Source organism: Dipodomys spectabilis, unplaced genomic scaffold (genome assembly GCF_019054845.1).
Source record: "Dipodomys spectabilis isolate Male_0828 unplaced genomic scaffold, ASM1905484v1 ptg000034l, whole genome shotgun sequence".
NCBI classification, from domain to species: domain Eukaryota; kingdom Metazoa; phylum Chordata; class Mammalia; order Rodentia; family Heteromyidae; genus Dipodomys; species Dipodomys spectabilis.
Window position 1 is genome coordinate 9912830 of NW_024870711.1, and position 26886 is coordinate 9939715.

The window sequence follows — 26886 nt, forward strand, 5'->3', positions numbered from 1 at the left end:
CCCTGCTTTAGTTTATGCTCTATTACGTGGATGACATATTCTTTTGATGTTACAAAAATAATTTTAATTCTCTTGCCACCCATACATAAACCAAAAGTGAAATTGTCGCATGTGCCTAAGTAATAATAGGTACTTACACTACAAAAGGCAGTTTAAAAAAGCACATATAGCTATGCTAAAAAGAAAGCCAACTCAAAGACCTAGCAAAGTATGTAATCAAGGTAATTATTAAAATGTAAATTTAAGTCAGGTGCCAGTGGCTCATGTGTATAATCCTAGCTGCTCAGGAAGCTGAGATCTGAGAATCATGGTTTGAAGCCAGTCTGGACACATAAGTCCCAGACTGATCACCAATCAACTATCAGAAAACCAGAAGTGGCACTGCAGCTCAAAGTGGCAGAACACTAGTCATGAGCAAAAGGGCTCAAGGACAGCACCCAGGTTCAAGCCCCGTGACCAACCAAAAAAACAAAGAAAGAAAAAGCAGAATTAAATTCTTCAAAAATTACTAAAAAGAAATAGTAAAATGCTAACACAGCTAATTGTTGAAAGATATTGAGAATGAACTATGGGGAAGGAGATACTATTTTTGATTTCAACTGATCAAATTTTTTAATGAACTATGAATGAAAGAAACATTTTTAAAAATTCACAAAGCTAAAACACTGGATTGGAGACAAGGTCATAAACTGTAAACCAAGATATTACCTGTAAATAGGCAGGAAATGTCTCTTCAAGCTTGTTTTTCCTTTTTCGATATCTTTTCTTAATTTTTTCAGTGCTTTCAGCAACAGAAATAGACTCATCAACTAAAGAATCTGGTAACTGCTCACTCCAGCCTGAAACAATAGAGACACCTATAAACACATGGCATTTAATCCATACAAAATTATCTTCAAGCTTATCAACATACACAGTGCCATATAAACAAACAAGCTTTTGAGTCACATGAAGATCTCAAAGCAAGTTTATCAGTATGTTTTATATACAAAATTCATTTCATGCATATCTAGTGTCACTATGCTTCTTTCTCTTCCTAATAACAACATGAATACCAGAAATATGTCTTGACTGAAGAGTGGACACTAAAAGTTTAGAGGGGCATAGGTGAGTGAAAAAAGGAATGGTGGGTGAATACGGCCATATGTATGCAGGTGAAAAACTGAAGGAAACGGGGAGACAGATGGGATGGGGCAGGATGGGGTGGGGGGATGCTGGAAGGAGTGCCCCTGATCAAGATGCAATGTGCACACGTTGACATGGTAAACTGACACCCTTTATACAAGCATTTGAAGAATACAGTAGAAAACCTTAGACTCAATATAGCCTTAATGTATAAAATAACCTGAGTGAATCAAACTATTTTTAAGCATAGCAAAACTCAAAGTAGTCTAGAATGATGGCCTGCAACAGAATCCCTGAAAAATTCAGAGCATGTTCCAAAGAACACTGTTTACAGCAAATAAATGTGTCTCCTACACATATGCACATACATATATATTATATACAATGTAATATATATTATATATAATATGTTACATTATTTATTATATTCTATATATATATTGCAATGAGGAACTCTTAGATGAAGTCAACAGATACAAAGACTAGAATCAGATAGAGAAAGGCTTCATAAATTTATGTTCTAAATCAATGACATGAAGAAATAAAAGATGACTGGAAAAATAAACTTTCAAATGAATCTACAAGGCATTAAAACTACAAAGTATTTAGGCCAGGTGCCAGTGGCTCATGCCTGTCATCCTAACTACTCAGGAGGCTGAGATCCGAGGATCACAGTTCAAGCCAACCAGGTAGCAAAGCCTATGAGACTCTCATCTCCAATTAAGCATCATCAAACCAGCCAGAATGTAGTTGTGGCTCAAATGGAAGAGTGCTAACCTTGAGCTGTTTTTTAAAAAAGCTTAGGGATAGGTTCCAAGCCCTGAGATCAAGCACTAGGACCAAGGAGAAAAGTATTTAGAAAGGGAAGAAATTATTATTTTCTAAGTTAAAAACTCAATGGATGTGTTTTGATTAGCCACACATGAAAATACTGAATTAAAAGGTTGATCTAAAATATTCAGGGGACAGAAAAAGGAAAGCACAACATTAGGGGCTTATTACAGTCATATTAGAAACTTTCTGAAAACCATTAGAGGTTACCTAAACTAGGCAGCAAATTCTGACTTTTATTCATATGAGGTCAAAACCCTATCCCTAGCAAAGGAAGGGCTGTTTGGAGGACACACTAACAACCTGCTTCAAAACATCTTACCATACAATCATGAACATACTGATTATAAAGTCTCCATCAGAGCCATTTCAGAAATTGAGAAAACACAGTAATGTATTCTTATCTGATAGAAAGGTGTGGCTTCAGCAATGCTTTTAGCTTTCAAGGACTAAATGAAGATGTCAGAATGTTCATTGAAAGGTATTTATAAAATACTGTTATTTTGTTAAAAGTAGTTGAATTACCCTGTCACTTTCAATATTGTGTCAAATTATACATGAAATAACTAAGACAAGCAACAAAATCGTTGATGAGATGACCAAAAAAGTATCATACGTAACTAAAGTGATTCAGTCCTTACATTGCTGTTTTATGTATGAAATACGCTTAATATTGGGGTGGGGGCCCGATGTGGAAGAAATAGTTCTTTTGTCAAAGCTCATAGAATTCACGAACTTTATAGACCACGATAATGACAATTTGCCTCATGAAGGTTAGAATGTGTTTGTGACTTTAAGTATCACTATCTTGCAATACTGTGAAATTTATGTAACCACTTAATCATAATAAAAAAATATAAAAAAAGAAAAAGTGGGGTGGAGGAAATTATGAAAGTATCAAAGGACAGGGTGAAAGTGTTACTTAATGTATAATATGAGCTTATTGGCAATATGAGACTCTTGAGGTCCATCCCTGGCACCAAAGAAAAGAGCGGGGGGGAAAAAAGGTCAACACTTTAGAGGCTGAGGTAGGAGGAACATGAGTTCAAAACCAGCCTTAGCTATGGGGTTAGAACTTGTCTCAGAAAAACAAAACTAAAACAAAGAAGAAACAGAACCCACTGAATTTAAAGCATTTCCTTATAAAATATGACTGCTACACTAACAATCTATAGACACTTAGATCCTTTGGATACTAAGAGACAATAAGGTTGTGACAATTTCATTATTTAGGAGTTTTTTCCAGACAAAGGTATTAAGCAAAATCAATACCATACCATCATCTCTGTTAGGTAACTGCTCAGATATAGAGCCTGAAGAATCTTTTCTGATCATAGATCTTTTGGTTTTTCCTTGCCCAGTTCGACTTCTTTGCCGTACCATAAACCCACCAATACCTATTCAAGAAAGAAATTGGGTAAACTGATCATTAATTTCTCTCTATAGTTCCACAATCAGTAGGATTAAGCAACTTTGGCTTATTATTTTCTGATTTGGCACATTAATTTCAAAATTCAGCCTGGGCAAATCTGAATCAACAAATTTCATTTTATGGAAAATTGAAGAGGTAGGAAATAAAAATTAAATGTCAAGGCCATTGTTTCCCCTAATCAAATGTGAATTAAAATTTGCTAGAGCTGCTTGTATTTCCTCTTCAACACAAGTCACAGTGAATACTAAATAGTAGTTGGTGCTTGCTTGTCTATTGAATAACTCATCTATCAAATTATTTGTACATTAGCAGAACAATCTGTTGATTAACTGAAGAACAGAAGATACACACTAAACTAGGTGATATAATCATTGATTAATGCGACTTCGGGGGGCTACCTCATTTTTCCACAGTATGAAGGCCTTTCAACATGAGATGCTAGAACTCTACAATAAACAGCATAGAATCTGGCCAGACTATGCAATTCTGTTCACCAAATTTGGGCAAGTTATTTAACTCTTCAATGCCACAGTTCCCTCACTGGTGAGACAGGGATGATGTACAGCACAGCTCCCCATATACAAGTGATAAGTATAAATAAACTAATACTTATCAGAAGACTGCTTGGCAGTCAGCACTATAAGCGCTTGCCAAATGACCGAGGAGCCAAAACGAGAGGGTGATGGAGGGATGAAAATCATCAAAGTATTTTATATGCATGTAAAAATTATAGAATAGTAATAATAAGGGGTAAGAGGGAGAAAGTAACAAGATGAATTCAAAGTACACTATAGGCATATGTAGATACATCACAATGAAACCCTTTGTACATTTAACATGTGCTAAAAGTGATAGTTGCCTAACAACAGACTATATTTTCTGAATTAAAGGGTATCTTCCATGTAAGGAAGAGAAAAAAGGAAAACAGAAAGCAATGAATGTTTTTAAAATAAAGTTGCATTGAATAAAAAAATGTTGTTTATCCAGGCTCCAGTGGCTCATACATGTTATCCTAGCTACTCAGGAAGAAGAGAACTAAGGATCACAGTTTGAAGCAAGCCTGGGAAAGCCTGTGTGAGTCTTATCTCCAATTAACCACCAAAAAGCTGGAAGTGGAGGTGGGCTCAAGTGGAACTAGCCTTGAGCAAAGAAACTCCGGAACAGTGAGCAGGCCCTAGGTTCAAGACCCAGAACAGGCACCAGAAAACCCCAAACAAAGAAAAAAGTTTATGTAAGCTTCATAGCTATAGGGAAATTATTTTCATAATACGATATAAAGAAACTAATCTTCAGTTCTTACAGATATGGCCTATCTATCCGGCTATATTTGAAGGAGCGGCAGGTAAATTCAGCAAAAAGTTCTCCCTTACACATCAAAACTTAAGTTTCTTAAACTGTAAACACATAGAAGGATAATGTAGCAGACTATGCTGATACAATTTAATACTTTATTGATTGATATAGACAGTAATAATCAAAAGACATTAATAATGTTTTCCAAAAATAGTAAAGCAAGGCAGATAGGTAATAAGGAAGTATTTAATGAAATGTGGTATTAGCTGGACTACAAATTCTAGGAGGCCATGAGAACCTTGTCCAACTTCACACTGTACATTTACTTATAATATCTACATAAACACTGAAATATATTTGTTTGTTTTTAGCCAGTCCTGGGACCTGAACCCTGGGCCTGGGGGCTGTCCCTCAGCTCTTCAGCTCGAAGTGAGCACTCTACTACTTGAGCCACAGAGCCACTTCCGGCTTTTTCTGCTTATGTGGTGCTGAGGAATATGCAAGGCAAGCACTCTACCACTGAGCCACCTTCCCAGCCCCCTGAAATAGTTTTTAAAAACACAAAAGTATTAGCAAGTAACTCGCAAAAAGAGAAATGTAGAAGTATCAATCAAGAAAGACAAAGCTTTTTAAAAGTCAAAAAATTAACCTAGGAAAACATTGTGTAAGAGGCATTAAGTAGTCATTCATTGTCAAGTATTCACTCCATCTAGGGAATTTATCAGCCAATTAGCAAATTCAGAGTCTGGTTAAAGAATCAAGCAATAAATAAGTTTTTTATTATTATTATTTTAATGCTGGTCCTAGGGCTTGAACTCAGGGCCTGGGCATTGTCTCTGAACTTTTGTGCTCAGGGATAGCATATTACCACTTGAGCCACAGTTCCATTTCAGATTTTTTTGGTGGTTAATTGCAAGATAAATCTCATAGATTTTCCTGCCCGGTCTGGCTTCAAATTGTGATTCTCAGATCTCAGCCTCCTGAGTAGTTAGGATTACAGGCGTGCACCACTGGTGCATAGCTACAGACAAGTTTTAGACAGTTGTTAAGATGATGTACTTAGTCCTGATTTTCACCAATAATTAAAGTCCTCGGTAGTATAGTGCTCTTAACCTAAGTACTGGTCATATTAAACATCTAACTAGATGCTCGACCTGGTCTGTATGGTTTCCTCTTTCTCTTTTTCACGCCATCGGCTCCTTCCACTCCCTTAGTTTCCTCATCCACAGCTTCCCGTTCAGGGCTAGATTCTGATTTCCCATCACAATCCATAAGTTCTCCTTCTGGAAAAAAAGGTAAAAGAATGAATTGAGAAAAATTTGTTCAACACATCATATTTCTATGTAGTAGGATATACAAAGCAACAAGGTCACCAAGTCATTAGATTAACTGTGTATCACAGCAGGTTGGGAAAGAAGAGAAAGAGATGGAAGTGATCCCAAATGACTGTGGGAACCATGCTGCTTGAGGATTCTCTTCAGGAAATAAAGCAAAGTATCAGGGAAGGGGAAACAGAAAGAGAGCTCAAAAAGACAATTATCAATTTGCACTTTACAAATTATTCATTTGCTTTTAATTACATCTTCAGGTCCCAGATCTCAAGACTGTCTCTCTAGTCCCTCTTCTGGGTTCCAACCACAAATACAAGTAGGCATTACCTAGTTATTGAAAAACCATATATCCAAAATTAACTATTATTTTAAGATGAACTTTCTCCCTGTACTACTCGTACCCATCATCATTTAAAAGATTTGGAAATGTACCCTGGGGGAAGACAGCCCAGAAAACAGCTGTGACATTTTCTAGTATCTTTTCTCCCACAATCAAGACTCCTTCAGTCTCCTCTCAGAAGCAATTATTTTTCTCTACTATGATCTTATTCTACAGTTACTTTACTGCAATCCTCTACTATCTAGTTCCCCAAGTCAACACTTACCCCTCTCTGTTCAGTTTCTTAAATAATTGCTCTATAAATATGAGCCATTTTCCTGCTTCATCAAATCCTTTCATAGGTTCTCAAAGCCCTCAAAATGAATTCAAAATTCTAAGGCCCATTATGGAAGACAAGAGTTTTTGCCAGTTTTTGTTGTTGTTTTTTCTGTTGTTTGTCAGGCTTGCACTCTGGGCTGTATTATCAGCTCTTTAGTTCAAGACACACACTCTACCACTTTAGCCACAGCACCACTTCTGGTTTTCTGGTGGCTTTTTTAAATTGGAGATAAGAGTCTCATGGATTTTCCTGTCCTGGTTGGCTTTGAATCACGATCCTCAGATCTCAGTCTCCTGAGTAGCTAGAATTACAGGTGTAAGCCACTGGTATAAACTTGCCAGTTTAATTACATTCCAATCGCAATGAACTATATGGTTCCTTGACTATATTAAGCTCTTTCTTCCACTACCTCCTCAACTGCTGCCTTCTCCTTAACTCCTAAAATTTATTCTAGCCATCACTGTATTAAAGAATTCCTTACACCTAGACAAAGCTAGGTCCACAGTTACATTTCTATGCATCAATGTCAAGCTCCATTTTAATCAGTTCTTTGAAGTTTGTGTCCCTCCCCAATAGGCGACTGAATGGAGCAAATACAATTAAGAACACTTGACAGTTCAGGTCTTAGAGAATGTTGTTATAATATCATGGCAATCAAAGGCTTCTAAGACTTTGAAGACAAAAGACAAGTTCTGTCTTGATAAACAGGCAAGTTTATCAAATAAATTTTATGACTAAATCAATTCCTTTATTATCTTAAGTAGTATATACAATGTATTTCTGAACAGGGTATTTTCTTTTATTACAGTGTCTTTAAGGCCACTTTCATTATAATTTTAAGAACTGCTTTATATAAATATAACTAATCCATGAAATAGTTACTTAAAATATCAAAGATCACAAAATGCCCATTCATTGCACTCAAATAAACCCAATCTAAAAGAAATTTTAAGATGATAAATCAAATTTGTTTATCTAATTGACTTTCCTGAAATACAACTAAAATTATGTTAAAGCAATCTCTTTTTAAAATATAAAGTTGCAAGGTCAGAAAACAGGAAAAGGGAAAACTAGTAACTTGAAAAGGGTTTGAAGGTAGAAAGATGAATTAAACTGGTAAATGAAACCCCGCAAGAAAGTTTGTGAGATTCTTAGCTTTAATTAGCCACCCAAAAGCCAGAAGAGGAGCTGTGGCTAAAGTGCTAAGTGCTATCCTTTAGCAAAAAAAGGCTCAGGGATGGCTCCCAGGGCTTGGGTTCTGCCATTTGCCTGCTAGAGCCTCAATACATTTCGCCCCACACTTCCCAGCACCCTTTACCAGCCAAGTCTGTTCTGAGGTCATCGTGTTCCCACTTGGGACACACAGTGCCTTCATTTTCTTTTAGGTTTAATTCTTTTTTTTTTCCCACTGTACTCAGAGTTTCAAGCTCCCAGCAGGTGAATATATTTTGTTGTTCGCTACTGTTGTAGTTGTACTGGTCCTGGGGCTTGAACCCAGGGCTTAAGTGTTGCCAGTGAACTTTTATGCTTAAGCCTGGGTTTACCACTTGAACCATGGATCTACTTTTGGCTTTTCGGTGGTTAACTAAGGTAAGAATCTCACAGACTCTCCTGCCTGCTCTGTCTTCAAAGCGTGTACCTCAGACCTCAGCCTCCTGAAGTACAGAACTGAGCCACTTGTGCCCTGGTAGAAGTATTTTTATTGCACATGGAATTTGTTTCTGGTATACTATATTAATAGTTTATGATTTTATTCCTCTTTTTTTTTGGGGGGGGGAGGTGTGTGGTACTGACTTTTGAACCCAGGTCCTCACACAGGTAGGCAAGTGCTCTACCACTTCAGCTTTACTCTCAGGCTATGATTTCAATGACTAATCTTGTTTATTTTTATGTACTCAGATGAGGCTTTGACCTCAGGGCCTCATGCTCTCATTCTTTTTTTTTTTTTCATGGCTAGCACTCTACCATTTACACTAGCTTTTTATGTGGGTTAACTGAAAACAGTCTTGAGAACTTTTCTGCCTAGGTTAGTTTTGAACTCCCAACCCTCAGATCTCAACCTGCTAAGTAGCTAGGATTACAGGTGTAAGTCATTAGTACCTGGCTTGATTTTTCTTCTTAATTTAGGCACTTATAAATTAAAAGGGCACTTATAAAAGTGGAAAGTCACCTAAAGCAACCATGAAATCAACAACAACAACAACATCACAAGTATTGTTACACTATTCCAAGAGCACCAAAAGTTCAATCTGAACTCTGTTGGCTCCAGTGGTGTCTAATATATCTAAAATTGTATGTGTAAGACAATGTGTAGGCTGGGAAGGTGGTTCAGTGGTACAGTGCTTGCCTTGCATGCATGAGGCCCTGGGTTCGATTCCTCAGCACCACCTAAACAGAAAAAGCCGGAAGTGGTGCTGTGGCTCAAGTGGTAGAGTGCTAGTCTTGAGCTGAAGAGCTGAGGGACAGCACCCAGGCCCAGAGTTCAGGCCCCATGACCGACCAAAAAAAAAAAAAGACAATGTATATTATTACAGTCTGACAGCTTTGAGCTAGAAACTGCACAGCTGAAGGATCATTTTTAGTCAATAAAACTTTTCAAAACTTAATTTAAAATTTCTTTAATTTTAAAGTTACCCAGCCTTGCTCCAATATACTATATATTTTTAATAAAGTCATCTATCAGATATGACTTCATAATACACAGAAAAGATATATACATTCTTTCTTTTTAGTTTCTCTACAGCTTCCACAATGAAGAAAAATATTTGGAAACACTCAGTTCAGAATCACTCTGGTAGACAACCCATGGCTCTCAGCATTTGAGGGTGAGGAAAAGACACCACACATTCCACATACATGCGGACTGCAGGGCAGCACTTCATTGAGTTCTGTCATACATGGAGATCATCTACAGGAATCAGGAGTAGCACTATTCACTGCCACGAGCTCCTCACCTCAGAAGTGCTGTACTAAGTGCCTCGCATATAACCTCTACTCTCAGTGTAACTACCTGATAGGGCTGGTCCAAGTTCATGTCTCTTAGAAATGAGAAGACTAAACATCAAGAAGACCTCTAGACAATAGTCTTATTAGAGAATCACAAAGGTACAAAATACCCAAGCACTTCCTCATAGGCATATAAAATAATATATATACATACTGAAACGAACTCCAAAGATATGGAAACACAGGACTTTTTCTTGATTTTGTTCATTCTATATTCTTTACCTTGTATGTGGTGTGTTCACATCTACATGCGTGGGAGTGTGGCGGACACAGAATCAGAGGGAAAGGGTGGAAAACGCTGCAGTGGAGCACACTGGCTGCTCCAAACACTGATGAAAGTGAACTATGCAACTCATGGGCAGAGATTGGAGAGGGAGGAATGGGAGAGAATGTGGGAACTGATGACACTATGAGAAAGGAAATGTACTTATTTCCGGATGTATGTAAAAGTAACCCCACTGCCGGGTGCCGGTGGCTCACGCCTGTAATCCTAGCTAATCAGGAGGCTGAGATCTGAGGATCACAGTTCAAAGCCAGGCAAGTCCGTGAGACTCTTAATTCCAATAAACCACTTAGAAAATCGGAAGAAGTGCTGTGGTTCAAGTGGTAGAGTGCTAGCTTTGAGCTGAAGAGCTGAGGGACAGCGCCTAGGCCCAGAGTTCAAGCCGCACAACTGACCAAAAAAAAAAAAAAAGTAACCCCATTGTATATCACCTCTAAAACAACAGTAAATTGGGGGGGGGGGGGGGGAGGGGAAAGAAGAGCTCTAGAACCTCCAACACTTTTCAAACAGTGCTAAGACATTAACTAGTTAAACATTCTTAAAGTGTAAGCTAGAGGTTTAAAACAAAGTAGCAAAACCAAAAAGTTTTATTACAAACCTTTACATAACAATAAGGATTGTTATATTATAACTTCTTTTTTTTCTGTAGGCAAACTTAAAAACCAATCAGTTAATTTTGAGTGAATATATGTGTATATACATGAATAAATTCTCCCACTTGGGACTGCAAAATTTTTAAAAAAGATTTTATCTAGCAAACAGGAAAAAGCACAAACGGCTGAATAATATATATTTATCTCAGCCTTAGAGAAAGTACATTCCTTTTTACAAAGGATGAGATCCTGAGATACAAAGTATCAGGCAGGTATGGCCAGGAAGATACTGAGTATTTGATTCTTTAAATCCAAAGATTGCCTTTATTAACATGCTGAACATTCAAGATATCATTAATTTCAATAAAAATAAAAGGATAGATTTAGTCAATCAAATGGGCTCATTAGCCACATGAACAGGAGGGAAACCAGAATAAATTTTTTCAACAGATTTTCTGTTAAGTCTTGACTTGAGTAAGAACACATAAAATTGAAACTGGGCACCGGTGACTTACACCATTAATTCTAGCTATTCAGGAGGGTGAGATCTGAGGGTCACAATTCAAAGCCAGCCTGGGCAAGAAAGTCCATGAAACTCTTATCTCAATCAACTACCAAGAAGCCAGAAATGGGGCTGTGGCTCAAGTGGTAGAATGCTAGTTTTGAGCACAAAAGTCAGGGACAGCTCCCAGGCCCTGAGCTCAAGCCCAGTCCTAGCACAAAAACACAACAAAACAGGACAAAAAAAAAAAATCACATACAGAAAAGAAATCACCCAGAATACATAAAATTGAAATTTGCCACCATTTCTGATATCATCCTACAGAACAGCCATCACACACAAAATATTCCAAAGTTCTTTGGTGGCTTTATTAGCTTTGCTTTGAAAAGGATCTATAGTCTCACATTATCATTCCTCATTATTTGTGAAATAATGTATACTATTCAAGAAACTTCACATTTCATAAAATGCAAATTTCAGTGATAATGGATGGAAGGCCTTTCTCAGACAAATTTTAATGTGCTCAGAAACTAAGCTGCTTCTTCTAGTGTGCTCCGGATACTGTTGCTCAAGATCTTTGCCTCCTACAAACTATCTACAATTTTTCCACAACCCCATGCTGCTTTAATATCAACACCAAAATCTTTCAATTGTACTTGCCATGTTCTCTAACCCAGACCTAAAATATTATAAAAGCAAATGTGAGAAAAAGGATGGTAAATTAGGGGAACTTCCAAAGTCTTTTCAGGAAACAACTACCTCTCACATGGACTACTGGCTCCATTTTCCATGATTCCTGTACATATCAGTCTACTGCCACACAGCATAGCAAAGCTCTTCTACTGTACAACACTCAGTGACTCTGAATTCCTACATGGTCAGGATTAACTTCCAAGTATCCCCTTATACTCTTGCATGATCCACTTACTATCCATGCATGTCCATGCACCTTCCCATCCATCCATCTACCTACCCACCCACCCATCCATCCATTTGCTCCGATTTCATTTGTCCCATTTCTATTGTCCCTTCTACACACTCTTCCAGGCAGTGCCTTCACAGCATTCTTCAAACAAGCTGGGCATGCCTGCTCCTGGGTCTTTGTCCTGGCAATCAAGTAGCTTACACACCCATTTCCTAGATGCCTCTGCTCACTCACATATTACTTTCAATTTATTTAAACACACACACACACACACACCACAGCCTATACTCTCAAATCCACTAAGTTTAATTCTTATTTGCTTTATCCTTTAGTACTTCCTACATTGTAATCATTTTTTTTAAATCTTTGCCTTTTAAAATTTAAACTAGAGGCTTCATGAGCAAAGGACAGTACCTACTATGTGTACCAATATTACTGTCCACATCTGGCATGTAGTATGCTTCTGTAAATACTATACTATAATAAAATGTACTAGAAAAATAACCTTTAGTTCATTTCTAAATCAGTAGAAAAGACATGACCATCCTAAAAATAACCAATCTTACAGTGCTCTTCACTGGAGATAAACAACAATAATTCATGTAAATTTAATCTTGCTGCTGAAATTATGTTATCTGGAGTTCAGTTAGATAAACCTTACATCTATTATGAGAAGAGGGCAATGAAGGAGGTCACACAACTGGATGGAAGAGGGTATGAGCAAATGCAGTCATTATATTCAGTGTAAATTATATAAAAACTACACTATGTAACTTGAGAGTAGAAACGTGAGGGGAGAATGAGGAAGAATGATGGAAGGAATGACACTGATCAAGATGCATTGTACTTACAACCTGACTTATAGGTTTGTAACCTCTCTTTAGAACTACTTAATAATTTTTTAAAAAAAGAAAATCTTTGCCAGGTGCCGGTGGCTCACACCTGTAATCCTAGCTACTCAGAAGGCTGAGTTCTGAGGATCACGGTTCAAAGCCAGCCCAGGCAGGAAAGCCCACGAGACTCTATCTCCAATAAACCACTCAGAAAACTGGAAGTGGTGCTGTGGGTCAAGTGGTAGAGCACTCGCATTGAGCTGAAGAGCTTAGGGACAGGGACAGTGCCTAGGACCAGACTTCAAGTCTCACAACAACAAAAAAAGAACCTTTATAATAATCCATGAGGTATGATGAACACCTTGAATATAAATATATGCTTAAAGCAATATTATTAACAGCTCTCTCATTTTGACAATGCACCTATCATATTTTACCTTACCTTAAATATGGTTTCTGAAAAGATTTCAATCTTATGTCATCTGCAGTAACATAAATCTTTTCTGCTAAAGTGAAGTCCTCTGAATTGTCCCACCTTATGAGGGTCACAGACCTGGGGCTCATGGACACTTACATATGTATTCCAAGGGAAATAATTATTACCTCTACTATCATCCATTTCACCATCTCTTGAGTGCTCTGACTGAATGTCTGGAGGGGTCTGAAGGACAGCCACACTATTCTGATTTATAATCTTCAATTTCAGTTTTGGCTTTGATCGTTTTCTTCTCGGAACCGTTACTGTGAGGCTCTGCAACTGAGTCATCCCTGACTCGGTCAGGCATACACCATCCTGGGTGTATGTCTTAGGTGGATCTAAAACCACAAAAGCCCCAAAACAATTTTAAAAGATGGTCAAATTGATTAGAGTTTCAAAATAAACATCAAAGACCTACTGATTGGAAATTAACTATAGTTTCACACAGCATTCATTTATCTATGAAAAGCAATAACCAACTTGGTGATGTGCAATGAAAATTGAGAATATTGATTCAATTAGAAAGATTACCCTTCCAGGCATTTCTGTTTTTATGTAGCAGAGAAGGATTTAGAAAGAAAACAGTAAGAGTAAACGCAATGTTTCAGCCACTCAGTTATGAGCCTCTTGGTCTTTTTTACGAAACAAGAATACTCTAGAAGTCCATCTGGAAATCAAAGCATCATATGATCATGCATAGTAATGTGTATGTGTAAAAATCATTGACATAATTTTTAAATATGCAAAACTAGCATTCAATGGAGCAATTCCTGAACCATCAAAATGTTCTAGATAGACATTATCAAATACAAATAATAAAAAATGGCTTCATAAAAGTATCCTATGAATCACAAGCTTGGCTGTCAATTACAAAAACAAATAAGAAAATGAATTCTAAAGGAATTTGCACACTATTCTTTTTTTCCTCTTAACTCAAAATTAAAGCACAATAATATGCCAGTGAAGTCAAAGCAAGCAAGTCATTAACACTTCCCATAAGAGCTGTAATTTTCATTGCTAATCTTCTGAAATTTATAAAGTACTGTCCTAGTAAAACTAGATAAAATGGAAGATTTGTATATTAATTATTAGTATCAGAACTTACACTGACTCCCCACACAGGGATCAAGATAGAGTTTTTATATGTAACAAGCCAGTTATAAAAGATTTAAACATCATATGCTTTTTCTAAAGAATAGATAAGTCATTTCACACTTTACCTAGCTCTTTTACTTTTGTGACAATTTGTGCTACAAGTGAAGATTCACAGCAGTCCGAGGAAGGCACTGAAATATAGGAAAAATAATCCGGTAATTTTTCTAGAAAAGGTTAATAGGATTAAATGTTCAGTTTCTGTACTCATTTCATTCAAAGAGTTAGGATACCAACTGTATGATTAACACGGGGAAGGAGGAAAAGAGGAGAAGGGACGGAGGATGACTCTGACCAAGATAAACAGGATGCATACGTATACATGAAACCCCCTTGGTACCACTGATGCAATAAATAGAATAGAATAAAACAAGATAAAATACTGTCCAAATAATATATTCACAAAAGCCAAAATAAATTAAGCCCACTCACTAGTTTATAGACAGCAAGGTGTGAGTGAGGCACAGGACAGGATAGATTCTCATTTAAATGATTCTCTTACCATTTGACGCAGGCATATACGGTCTGCACATGCTACAATCAAAACCAATGTCTGCTACATTTTCCACTTCATCTTCAGTATTTAAGTTTTGACAAACTGCATGCATCCATCTAAAAAGACCGTATTTTTGTACACGTTAAAAGCACAGGATTACTGAGAACTGCCTTTTATAACCACTACAAAAGGAATCAATAATCTTCAAACCTAAAAGCCTCAAAGGCTTACATGTTCCTCCCAAAGAGCCTACTTTGCTTCCTTCCCTTACCATGCCTATAGATAGACCCACAAAACTTTTATAGAGCTGAGAAGGAGAATGGAGGGGAATGAGTACTAGGGAGGAAGCAAATGCTCATTACATTAAAAACATAGGATCACCGGTCACCAGTGGCTCATGCCTGTAATCCTAGCTACTCAGGAGGCTGAGATCTGAGGATCAAGGTTCAAAACCAGCCTGGGCAGAAAGGCCATGAAACTCTTATCTCCAATAAACCATCAGCAAACCAGAAGTGGCACTGTGGCTCCAGTGGTAGAGTGCTTGCCTGAGCTGAAGAGCTGTGGGACAGTGCCCAGGCCCAGAGTTTAAGCCTCATAACCAACAACAACAAAGGACAAAAAACAAAAAAACCCAAATCCACCCCCCCAAAACATAGGATAAGCGAGGCCTGATGGCTCACGCCTGTAATCCTACCTACTCAAGAGGCTGAGATCTGAGGATAGCTCAGGGAGTTAAGTCCCTGAGACTCTTTTCTCCAAACAAACACCAAATAGCTAGAAGTAGAGCTGTGGCTCAAGTGGTAGAAGAAGAAAAAAAAAAAAAAAAAAAAGATCAGGGACACCATTCAGGCCCTGACTTCAGGCCCCTAGGCTGGTATCAAAAAATTTTAAAAAAAAAAGGATAACTATTTAGTGATCCAAAACCAAATGTACCACAGGCAGCACTGCAGTTGTCAGAACAAGAAGGAAGAATTCAGAAGACTGCAATGACCTAACATGAATGTGTTCCACATGATGTATTAAATTTTAAAAGCAGATATAACACAATGCTGAGTGGCAATTGGGAAACAGAGAATCTGAAGGAAGAGTCCTAAGGCTACTGCCTACTATTTGATTGATAATATAACATTATTAATGCTATTATGTATACAGTGTTTAACTACTAGGATAGCACAATAACAAATAAAACCAAAGAAATCAGTCTGAATGCTAAAACTGCACACACAATACTACTTAGATAGACTAGAGGCAATATCTAATACCTAGGAACCTGGTGTCTAGGGCTTTAAGAAAAAGAAAAGTGGCTGAAAAAAACAGAATGGGTGAAAACACTTTTAGAATATAAAACTTCTAAATTCAGGAAGATTCAGAAACACTCAAAAATAAAAATGCACAAATGACAACAATATCTCTACATCTAATTTTAAGGGATTCATAAGCCCTCAAAAAGTCCCAATTAAGGGGCTGGGAAGGTGGCTCAGTGATAGAGCACTTGCCTTGCATGCCTGAGGTCCTGGGTTCGATTCCTCAGCACCACATAAGCAAAAAGAAAAAAGCCAGAAGTGGCGCTGTGGCTCAAGTGGTACAGTGCTAGCCTTGAGCTGAAGAGCTGAGGGACAGCGCCCAGGCCCAGAGTTCAGGCCCCACAACTGGATCCTCCCTCCCCCCAAAAAAAGTCCCAATTAAAAATCTTTTATCTGGAATTGGGCATTTCAAATAGGAAAGAGTATCTGTAAGTTTCTAGCTGACTACGTACCTAGAAAGCAAGTTATTTTCTAAGTTCCTTTCACTACATTAAAAAAAAAAGTACACAAAAAATAAAATAGGAAAAAAAGATACACTACCTATCACACTGCCTACACTGCAGAATGAGATCTTCTTCTCTGTAGTTTCGACAGCAGACCGGGCAGGAAGACAGGCTGGCGCACGGTGCACACTGGGTGTAGTTGTTCTGCCATTCGCACCTCAGACCCGCGGACGTCGCTCCACAGTGCCTGCACCAAACACACCTGCAAGCCAAAGCCCCCCAAAAGTCTCCGTTGTATTTTCCTTAGCTAGTATGACTAAGGAAGCCACATGTAAGCAGAGTTAGAAAGCAATCATTTAAGGCAATTGAGAAGATTTCTCTTATTGGTATCATCTATCCCAGCAAATGTGTATTGTGTGATGAAACACAAAATGGCTCATTTTGAAAACTAGGACGCTATGAGAACGTTCTGCTGGTGACAGCACAAGGCAGCGTACACCCAGGCGTACCATTTGCACTTCCAGCCGCCTTTGGGAACCGTCTGCAGAGGAGGGTCGAGGCAGTAGGTGTGGTAGCTTATGTCACAGTCATCGCACAGTAGGAGTCTTCCGGGGTCCGTGGCCTTCCCACAGGCCTCACACACTGTGCACTCCAGACACCTCCAACCTTTGCTAAGAACCACTTTAGTGATCTGTAAAGGAAACCACCAATCCATGTAATTCATAATTAACGCAGGCCTCAGCTTGCATAATTGAGTATATTATGTAAATTTAAAAGGCTCTTATGTACCAAAGAGCAGAAAGGAGGAAAGCAACTAACTATGATGACCCAGTAGTGAGTAGAGGATGCTCATGTATTTTTAGGAGCCTACCTGATCAGCAGTATAACCCAGAGTGGCACAGACACAGTAGAGCTATTTTTAATCAACTAACTGCTTAGGCATACAAATTTAATTCCACTTCTTATCTAGGTACAGTAACTGGACTTCCAAGAAATCAAGTAAGCTGCCTCATTTCTATTGATACAGATTTTGAAATTATATCAGCAAAATCTCCATCTACGGCTCTAACTACTCAGGAGGCTGAGATCTGAGGATTGCAGTTTGAAGCCTGCCGGTGCAGGAATGTCCTTAAGACTTATCACCAGTTGGCCACCAAAAAGCCAGAAGTGGTGCTGTGGCTCAAGTAGTTAGGTGTTAGCCTTGAGCAAAAAAGTTCAAGGACAGCACCCAGGCAGCACCCTGAGTTCATGGCCCAGGACTGGCACTCCCCCCCAAAAAATCCACCTGGGACATTTCCATGAACTCCATGCTTTTGAAATTTGTATACCTTAGAGACATATCTGTTACAATCAATACAAAAACTAAGGAAAAATATTTTTGAAAAATACTGGTAAGAATCAGCTCTCAGGGACATTAGTCCTCCAAGTGTTTAGGCCATCAAGCTGCAACTTCCAATGCACATCTTCACTCATCTATTTCTTGTCTTTTACCTCAAGGGTATGTATAGAAGACAATCTCTATATTCCTATTGAATCCAAGGAAACACAATAAATAAAATTAAAAATGTGAAGCAATTTCTTAAAGATCTCAAAGATTAAGTGTCTATGTCACAATTAAATACAAAACAACTAAGGTGTAGAACAGATTCCTGTCTTAAGGAATAAGAAAGTTGAATGCTATAAAGAAAAAACAAAAGGGTGGGCTGGGAAGTTGGCTCAGTGGTAGAGTGCTTGCCTTGCATGCATGAGGCCCTGGGTTCGATTCCTCAGCACCACATAAGCAAAAAGAAAAAAGCTGGAAGTGGCGCTATGGCTCAAGTGATAGAGCGCTAGCCTTGAGCTGAAGAGCTGAGGGACAGCGCCCAGCCCAGAGTTCAGGCCCCACGACTGGACACCCCCCCCCAAAAAAAAAAAGAAAAGAAAAAATAAAAGGGTTAAACTCAAAGAAATAGCTATCTGCCAAATGTCATCAAATTTCCCAAAAAGGGCTGGGAAGGTGGCTCAGTGGTAGAGTGCTTGCCTTGCATGCATGAGTCCCTGGGTTCAATTCCTCAGTACCACATAAGCAAAAAGAAAAAAGCTGGAAGTGGCGCTGTGGCTCAAATGGTAGAGTGCTAGCCTTGAGCTAAAGAGCTGAGGGACAGCGCCCAGGCCCAGAGTTCAGGCCCCACGACCAGATTCCTCCCCCCCCCCCCCAAAAAAATCCCAATAACCGACTAGAAGAAACAGTTTCCAAATTATAAAGGAAAATATTTTTGAAGCCTACTACTTAACCTAGCTGAACAGGCACTCTATAAGGAGGTAGAATACTACTCAGATACAAACTCCTAAAAAAGTCACCTAGACACTGTTCAATAAGCACTATAACCTAATTTATAGAACTGTAACCTATTTGTACAACTACAGAGTAATAACAACAATAATAGCAATGATAGTAACAAAGAAGTCACCCAGAGACGCATGCAATAGAATGAAGGTGTGCACCAAAAGAAGAAAAAGAAAAAGGCATGAGATTAAGAAAACAACAACCAGCAGAGCTACCATAGTTGTAGTAGAAGGCACATGCACACGCGCATGTGCATGTACACACACACACACACACACGATTTTTATTCCTATTCAGCTTTCTAATTTCACAGAAACTCATCCATAGTTCTGTATGGCCAAACTCTCAGCTGATCAGTTTATTTCACTCTCCATGACACTGCTCTCTGGTTGCTACTGCTCCAGCCAGCTAAGACCTGACTCCGAAACCTACCGGACATGCTAATGCTGGCATCATTTTACCAAACAAAGCACTTTAATACTTCAAGTGATTTTCTCCCCTTTGAGATTCCTTTTTTACCCTAGGTTACAGGACTGTGCCATCAACTAATTCCTACCATGTTTAGAGTTGTGCCAGGTATATATGTGTATATATAATATACATATATATATTTTATTTTTTTGGCCAGTCCTGGGGCTTGAACTCAGGGCCTGGGTGCTGTCCCTGAGCTTCTTTTGCTCAAGGCCACAGTGCCACTTTCAGCTTTTTTTATGTACTGAGGAATGGAACCCAGGGCTTCATGCATGCTAGGCAAGTACTCTACCACTAAAGCCACCTTCCTAGCCCTATGTTATATTCTATCATATAGGTCTGCTTGGCTAGCAAACATAGTTCAAATATCAGTACTGCCAAAAACAAGTCTTCTGTCTTGGACGAAGTACAGGTTTTCATTTTGATTTCTTTTTCTTTTTTTTTTGGGGGGTCTGGTTGTGGGCCTGAACTCTGGGCCGGGGCGCTGTTCCTCAGCTCTTCAGCTCAAGGCTAGTGCTCTACCACTTGAGCCACAGTGCCACTTCCGGCTTTTTTTTTCTGCTTATGTGGTGCTGAGGAATTGAACCCAGGGGCCTCATGCATGCAAGGCAAGCACTCTACCACTGAGCCACTTTCCCAGACCCTTCATTTTGATTTCTAAGTTCACAAAACCCTCTGCTAATCTACAGAAGAATTACACAGGGTATGTGGTTTCCTGTACTTACAGTGTGGGTAATCATATAGCATGATAATATTGAATGGCAGGAGAAAGAGGTGAACTGCAACTGCAAATTCAGGATGACTTATGACACAGAAGCTAAAGCTTGTGCTTACACCACCCAGGGTCCAGAAGGGCTGTCCTACAGTTGTACCTTTATCCTGACTTCGAGTAATCATTTTTTATTTTATTCAAATATCATTAGGTCTTACTAAAACTGAGATTTTTACAAAGAAATTAAGAACCTGAGTTCCATGCTGAACCAGCTGAATGAGATACACCAATATTTAAATAACTTTAAAACCAACTGCATGATTACCAATGAAAGGTTCTCCATGGAGTGTCTAACCTAAAATATTTGAGTATTTTAGGTTGTCAGTTACTATAACTCAAGTGTCTTAAATTTGGCATTTGTCTTATTTCTTTCAGCTATGAGAATAAGTAAAATAAAATAAAGTAAAAAAGGGCTGAGGAAAATCAATGAGAGAGAAACCAGAACCAGCAACTTAACTTTGGCTAAGTATTCGCTCTGAACCTTCATAATCAACAGACAAACACTAATTAAACAGTGCTTTAGCAAATGCTAATGGGATAAATTCTTTTATAAACTAAATGCATGCATTTTCAAGCTTTAATTTTTCAAGACAATGGCACATTAATCACTGTAAGTTAAGGCCACAGTTTCTAAGAGAAAATTTACTAAGGTAATAAACTTTTTTTCCTTTGTTTTTTTGGGGGGTGGTGGTGGTGGTTGTGGGGCTTGAACTCTGGGCCGAGGCACTGTCCTTGAGCTTTTTTGCTCAAGGTTAGTGCTCTACCACTTGAGCCATAGCGCCACTTTCAGTTTTCTGGTGGTTAATTAGAGGTAAGAGTCTCACAGCCTTCCCTGTCTGGGCTGGCTTTGAATTATGATTCTCAGATCTCAGCCTTCTGAGGAGCCTGTATTATGAGCATGAGCCACCAGTGCCTAGTGACAATAAACTCTTAAAAATAGTATTTATTATCAAAATTATTGACTATATATAATAGCCATCACAATACCTAAAACTAACTCATTTAACTTAAGCATGATTACCTTGATGCTGACACAGTATGGATGGTAACACTGACCACACTGAGAACAAGCAAGTAATCTCCCTTCTGCTCCTTGGCCAAAACTGCCACAAACCACACACATATCCTGGAATTAAGAACACAAAAAATAATTTTAAACTGGCAATGAAGCTAGGAATATACACATTTTATTTTCAAAATACTTTTTTAATTAACCTCATACTATAGCCAAATTAGATGGTATTCGTATACACAGTATAAAGTAAAAGAGTGGGTGAAAAGGAACTTAAGAAGCAGGATTAAATTCCAACCTGATGCAGAGTGAACTTGTCACTGCTAGAAAACAACACCACTGTATTGTGCATAGAGTTTTCTTCTTCATCCTTATTCAAGGAAATATCTGCAGCAGACACCTAACAAAAAAACAACGAAATATGAAGCTACAGACTTTACACTACACTTGACCTGAAAGCGTCTGAAAATTCCTATCTAAGATATATTTTTTGCCAGGATCCAGACTAACAATTCTTCATTAAAGACAAGATACTACCATAAAACTAGATGATGAGACTTTCTTAATTCAGGGGCACATCTCTGTAGAGTTACAAGTCCTACAGATGAAGAAATAGCCAGGCACTGGTGGCTGCCAGGCGCAGGTGGCTCACACCTGTCATCCTCGCTTACTCAGGTGGCTGAGATTTGAGGACTGTGGTTCAAAGCCAGCCCAGGCATGAACAACCATGAGACTCTTATCTCCAATTAATCACCAGAAAACCAGAAGTGGTGCTGTGGTTAAGTGGTAGAGTGCTCACTTTGAGCTGAAGAGCTCAGGACAACGTCCAGGCCCAGAGTTCAAGCTCCATGACTGACAAAAAAAAAAAGCGGGGGGGGGGGGGGGGGGGATATAAACCTCTATTTTTTTTTGCCAGTCCTGGGGCTTGAACTCAGGGCTTGGGCACTATCCCTGAGCTTCCTTTGCTCAAGGTAGCACTCCACCACTTGAGCCACAGCGCCACTTCTGTTTTTTTCTGTTTATGTGGTATCGAGGAATCAAACCCAGGGCTTCATGCATGCTAGGCAAGCACTCTACCACCAAGCCACATTCCCAGCCCTCAAAACCTTTCTTTAGTAATGCTTGATTACCTGCAACTCTAAATCAAGAAAAATTAGCTGGCTGTGGTGGTAAATGACTGCAATCCCATCTGTTTGTGAAGCAAAAACAGAAGGATTCAGAGTTGAGGACTAGCCCAGGAAAAAGGAGGCAAAACCTTGTCTCACAAAATAAAAACAAAAAGGGCTGGAGACATAGCTCAAGTGGCCTTGGGTTCAATTCTCAATACAGCACTCCCTCCAAAGTAATAGCACTGTGGCTAGACAAAAATTGAGATGTACTAGAAACATACGTGGAATAGTTTTCAAAGACAGTACCAAATTAGAAAGAATAAACATTAATTCTGTATATATTATTTTCTGAATGGTAACTATATACATCAGAACTTTAGATTCATCAGAACTTTTCAATGGTTCAAATTGGGAATGTGGTTTGCATGACATTTCTCTCGGATAGCACTACTTTAGGATATTATTTTGAATAAGAAGATTTCAATATTAGCAAAACATCATCAACAGTGTTCATTTCTGAACTTGTTTATGTTTCACAAAACCAACTTAGATACCTTTTGGCTTACTAATGTTTCAAGGGCTCATCCTTAGGAAAAGTTCTTAATTAGATGCTGTAATATAGAACTAGGAGTCAATGCCAAAATCATGAAATATGATCCATTTCCCTTAAGAAGACTAGAGCCTATCCTAGAAAGTTAGGCATAAACAACAGATTATTGTCAAGATTCAAGCAGAAAATGAAAACACAATCACTTGCAAAAGCATAAAAATGTGAAAATTTAAAGACAGATCAGAGAAAACATTTGCAAAGTATGTTGGAAACCACAGATCAATATTAAAGAAAAATTAAAGGTAATTTTTAAAAAAGAGAGAAAAGCATATAGCCAGAGTGGACTCTGTTTATTCACAAGACTTGAAAAGAGAAAAGCATCCAAGGAGAAGGAAATCAGATCTATCATTGCCTTGGGGCAAGGCCTGGAGGTAATGGGGGAGAAAGTCAAGAGGGTTTGCAGACCATCTGCACTGGGATAAATACATTTACTATCTCAATGGCATATTGTTCTCTAGGGTGTATAAATGCCACCATTACAAAATTCTATATGTGAAATACAGTCTCATATTACATATCAGTTATGCTTGGTTACTCATTTGCTTTAAAGAGAAAAGAACAGAATCCAAGTTTTCTGAATCCTGATGCAGCAGTAAGATTAAACAACTTCACCTATCTTGAACTTCAAATGACAGATTTGATAAACAAAATCTCAGTAAAACAGTGATAATGTAAAATAATGTAATTTTACTTACAATGTTTAGCAAATGTATTTTTTCAATATGTATTTCAAGAATGGCTTAGAATGTGCCAGTCAGCAAACATCAATCCTCAAGTACTTGATAAGTAGTTCAGAAACTGTTGACACTTTTAGAATCCATATTCATCTATAACATATTTAGCCTCTTCTATAAATCTTACTATAAGCATCCAGAGCAACCACAACAAAAAATGCACCACTGCTAACAAAATGTTTCTAACAGATCCAGGAATGTAACAAACCTTTATTTTTCTTTTAAGTCAAAGAGCAAATGTACTGGCACTCAGGAGAAGAAGGGTGGTAGGCATAAAAAGATAGCCAAGCTGTGGTTCAAATGGTAGAGCCTTATCATGTCAAAAAAAAAAAAAAAAAGACAAGCACCCTGAGTTCAAGCTCTTGTGTCAGGATAGAAAGAAAGACAGACAGGATGAAGATCAAAGAAAGAAAAGAGATTACAAATAAAAAAACAGAAATCAGACCTAGGTGCAAAAAATATTTTTAACATATAAAGCACAATAAATTTGAAAGGTCACAGCCTGTTTATATGTCTTTAGGAATAGAAAATAGCTGGGTGCTTACTGGTGGCTCACACCTGTAATCCTAACTACTTAGGGGGCTGAGATCTGAGGATCATAGTTCAAGGCCAGCCCAAGCAGAAAAGTTCATTAAACTCTTATCTCTAATAAACTAAGAAAAAGCCAGAAGTGGTGTTGTGGCTCATGTGGTAGAGCACTAGCTTTGAGTACAAAGAGGCTCAGGGACAGCATCCAGGCCCTGAGTTCAAGCCCAGGACCAGCAAAAAAACAAGGGCTGGGAAGGTAGCTCAGTGGTAGAGTGCTTGCCTTGCATGCTCGAGGCCCTGGGTTCGATTCCTCAGCACCACATAAGCAAAAAGAAAAAAGCCAGAAGTGGTGCTGTGGCTCAAGTGGTAGAGTGCTAGCCTTGAGCTGAAGAGCTCAGGGACAGCGCCCAGGCCCAGAGTTCAGGCCCCAAAACCGGACGACCCTCCCCACTCCCCCCCAAAAAATACTTGCTACAGTGGGTGCTGGTGGCTCATGCCTGCAGTCCTAGCTATGCAGGAGGCCTAGATCTGAGGATTGCAGTTCAAAGCCAGCCTGGGTAGAAAAGTCCCTATGAGACTCTCATCTCCAATAAACCAAAAAGATGGAAGTGAGCTGTGGCTTATGTGCTGGAGCACTGGCCTTAAGCACAAAGAGGCTCAGGAACAGCACCTAGGCCCCGAGTTCAAGCCCCAGGACCAGCAGAGAAACACACACACATACACACACACACACACACACCCCTACAATTGAGATAATAATAAATGGGCATTTAAAGATTACAGCCAATATACACGAAGCCATTCTCACCCCAGGTAATACAACAGCTCCAAGTCCACTTTTTAGCTTGGACCTGCCTCTGCCGCCTCGTCCCGACAGCCCAGCTCCGCGAGGTCTCCGCTTCCCTGGGAATCCAGACCCTCGACCCTACATAACGGATAAAGGTGCGTTAACAGTCTATAAAAGCTCAAAGGAATGTTTAACTGCAAATATCAGTAAGACAAACATTTTATTAAGTGTTACACAAATGCTTTCTGTCTTTTTTTCTTATTAGATAACACATATTGAGCGACCAGGCTTATATTTGTGTTTAAAATTTGTACACCACAATCTAAAATATAAAATGCTTGTAACCTTAAGAGTTAAATGTTGCATCGGTCATTGTGAATGCTCTCTATAAGCAGATTCCAGCATTTTCCTTCCATTTTCTAGTCCTACCTTTTACGTGGTCAAAACAACCAAACCCAATTTAGATATTTCAATGTGTCATCAATTACATTCAATGTAACATAAATGTAAGGAAGAAATTTTGTGACTTGGCCTCTCAGGGATTATATGAATAGCTGGTGCGTACTGAGTACTGACTGCATACTGATATAAGCACTTTTTACTCTCAACATGGATTCTCATTTTAGCAATTGAATGTACTGAGGGATACATGGCTAAATTAACTTGTCCAAGGCCATCAAGCTGGCAAGCCTGGCTCCAGTCTCTGGGTTTTAAACACTCGTCTGCAATTTCCAAAAAAATCATTTGTGTACTAATACAAAATACTATTCTCCTTATCATTAAAATTAAATATCAGCCAGTCATTGGTGGCACAGGCTTGTAATCCTAGGTACTCAGGAGGCTGAGATCTGAGGAAAGCAGTTCAAAGCCAGCCTAAGCAGAAAAGTCTGTGAGATTCTTATCTCCCATTAACTACCAAAAAAACTTGGAAGTGGAGCTATGACTCAAATAGTAGAGAACTAGCTTTGAGCAAAAGAGCTACAGTGCTCAGGTCCTGAGTTCAAGCCTCAGGACTGGCACAAAAAAATATATAAAAGGAACATCTTCTTTTATTTAACAAAATATACATGCTTAACTTGTACCACAGTGTTTAAAGGGGAAAAAAAATCACCTAAAGATTATAGGAAGATTGACAATAACAAGGAAAAGGCCTTGCTTTAAATAACCTGAAAAGCAAATACTTGAAATCAGAATGATTTATCTGACTTTTTAACCCAACAAGAAAAAAAAAAATCCTATGGCAAAGTATACTATTTTGTGGTATGTGAAGCTGAAAATACAACTGTTTTGGATTTTTTTCTTTTCTTGATGATGACTTGTGTGTTTTCTTCACTTAGACTTACATATTACTTAATGAAAAAATTTATCTACCCACGTAGATATTATAATATGTACATACAATTTTTGAAATCACAAAAAATCTTTCTGTTCTGTTTCCCTAACAAATCAAATAGGTCCTACCTAGTCTGATACACTAAACTAAATCCCTGTTCAGTGGAACATTTTTCTGGTAAGAAAATGTTTGGTTATATTGTGAGAATACAACATAATACAAGAACAAATGGCAGGGGAAATTGTTTTCCCTCCGGTCTTTATAGACACAGTCATCCTCCAAATTCAAATTTTCTCTCCTTGTCTTCTCATTTTGTCCTCCTGGGGTCCCTTAGCTGTGAGTAAGGCAGTTAGGGTTGCACTAGACAGCTTGTTTTCAGTAGGCATTAAAGGGTTTTTGTTCATTTGTTTTTAATTAAAAGAATCAAGCCCTGAGCTGGTGGCTCAGGCTTGTAATTATAGTTACACAAGAGGCTGAGATCTGAGGATGGTATGAGTCCTACTGAACCGCCTGACCCA

At 38.5% G+C, this 26886-nt stretch overlaps 1 protein-coding gene across 1 annotated transcript in view; it reads right to left on the minus strand.

Annotated features, from left to right (window-relative positions):
* Kmt2c (lysine methyltransferase 2C) overlaps positions 1–26886 on the minus strand; it is a 239075-nt gene that overhangs the window by 67634 nt on the left and 144555 nt on the right. The window contains exons 16-26 of the mRNA XM_042677114.1: positions 25057–25173; positions 21566–21667; positions 21277–21381; positions 17196–17377; positions 16784–16948; positions 14946–15055; positions 14512–14577; positions 13417–13629; positions 5836–5964; positions 3234–3353; positions 709–839 (exon numbers count right to left, since the gene is read on the minus strand). Coding sequence (XP_042533048.1) covers positions 709–839; positions 3234–3353; positions 5836–5964; positions 13417–13629; positions 14512–14577; positions 14946–15055; positions 16784–16948; positions 17196–17377; positions 21277–21381; positions 21566–21667; positions 25057–25173 — 1440 coding nt within the window. The remainder of the gene's footprint in view (positions 1–708; positions 840–3233; positions 3354–5835; positions 5965–13416; positions 13630–14511; positions 14578–14945; positions 15056–16783; positions 16949–17195; positions 17378–21276; positions 21382–21565; positions 21668–25056; positions 25174–26886) is intronic.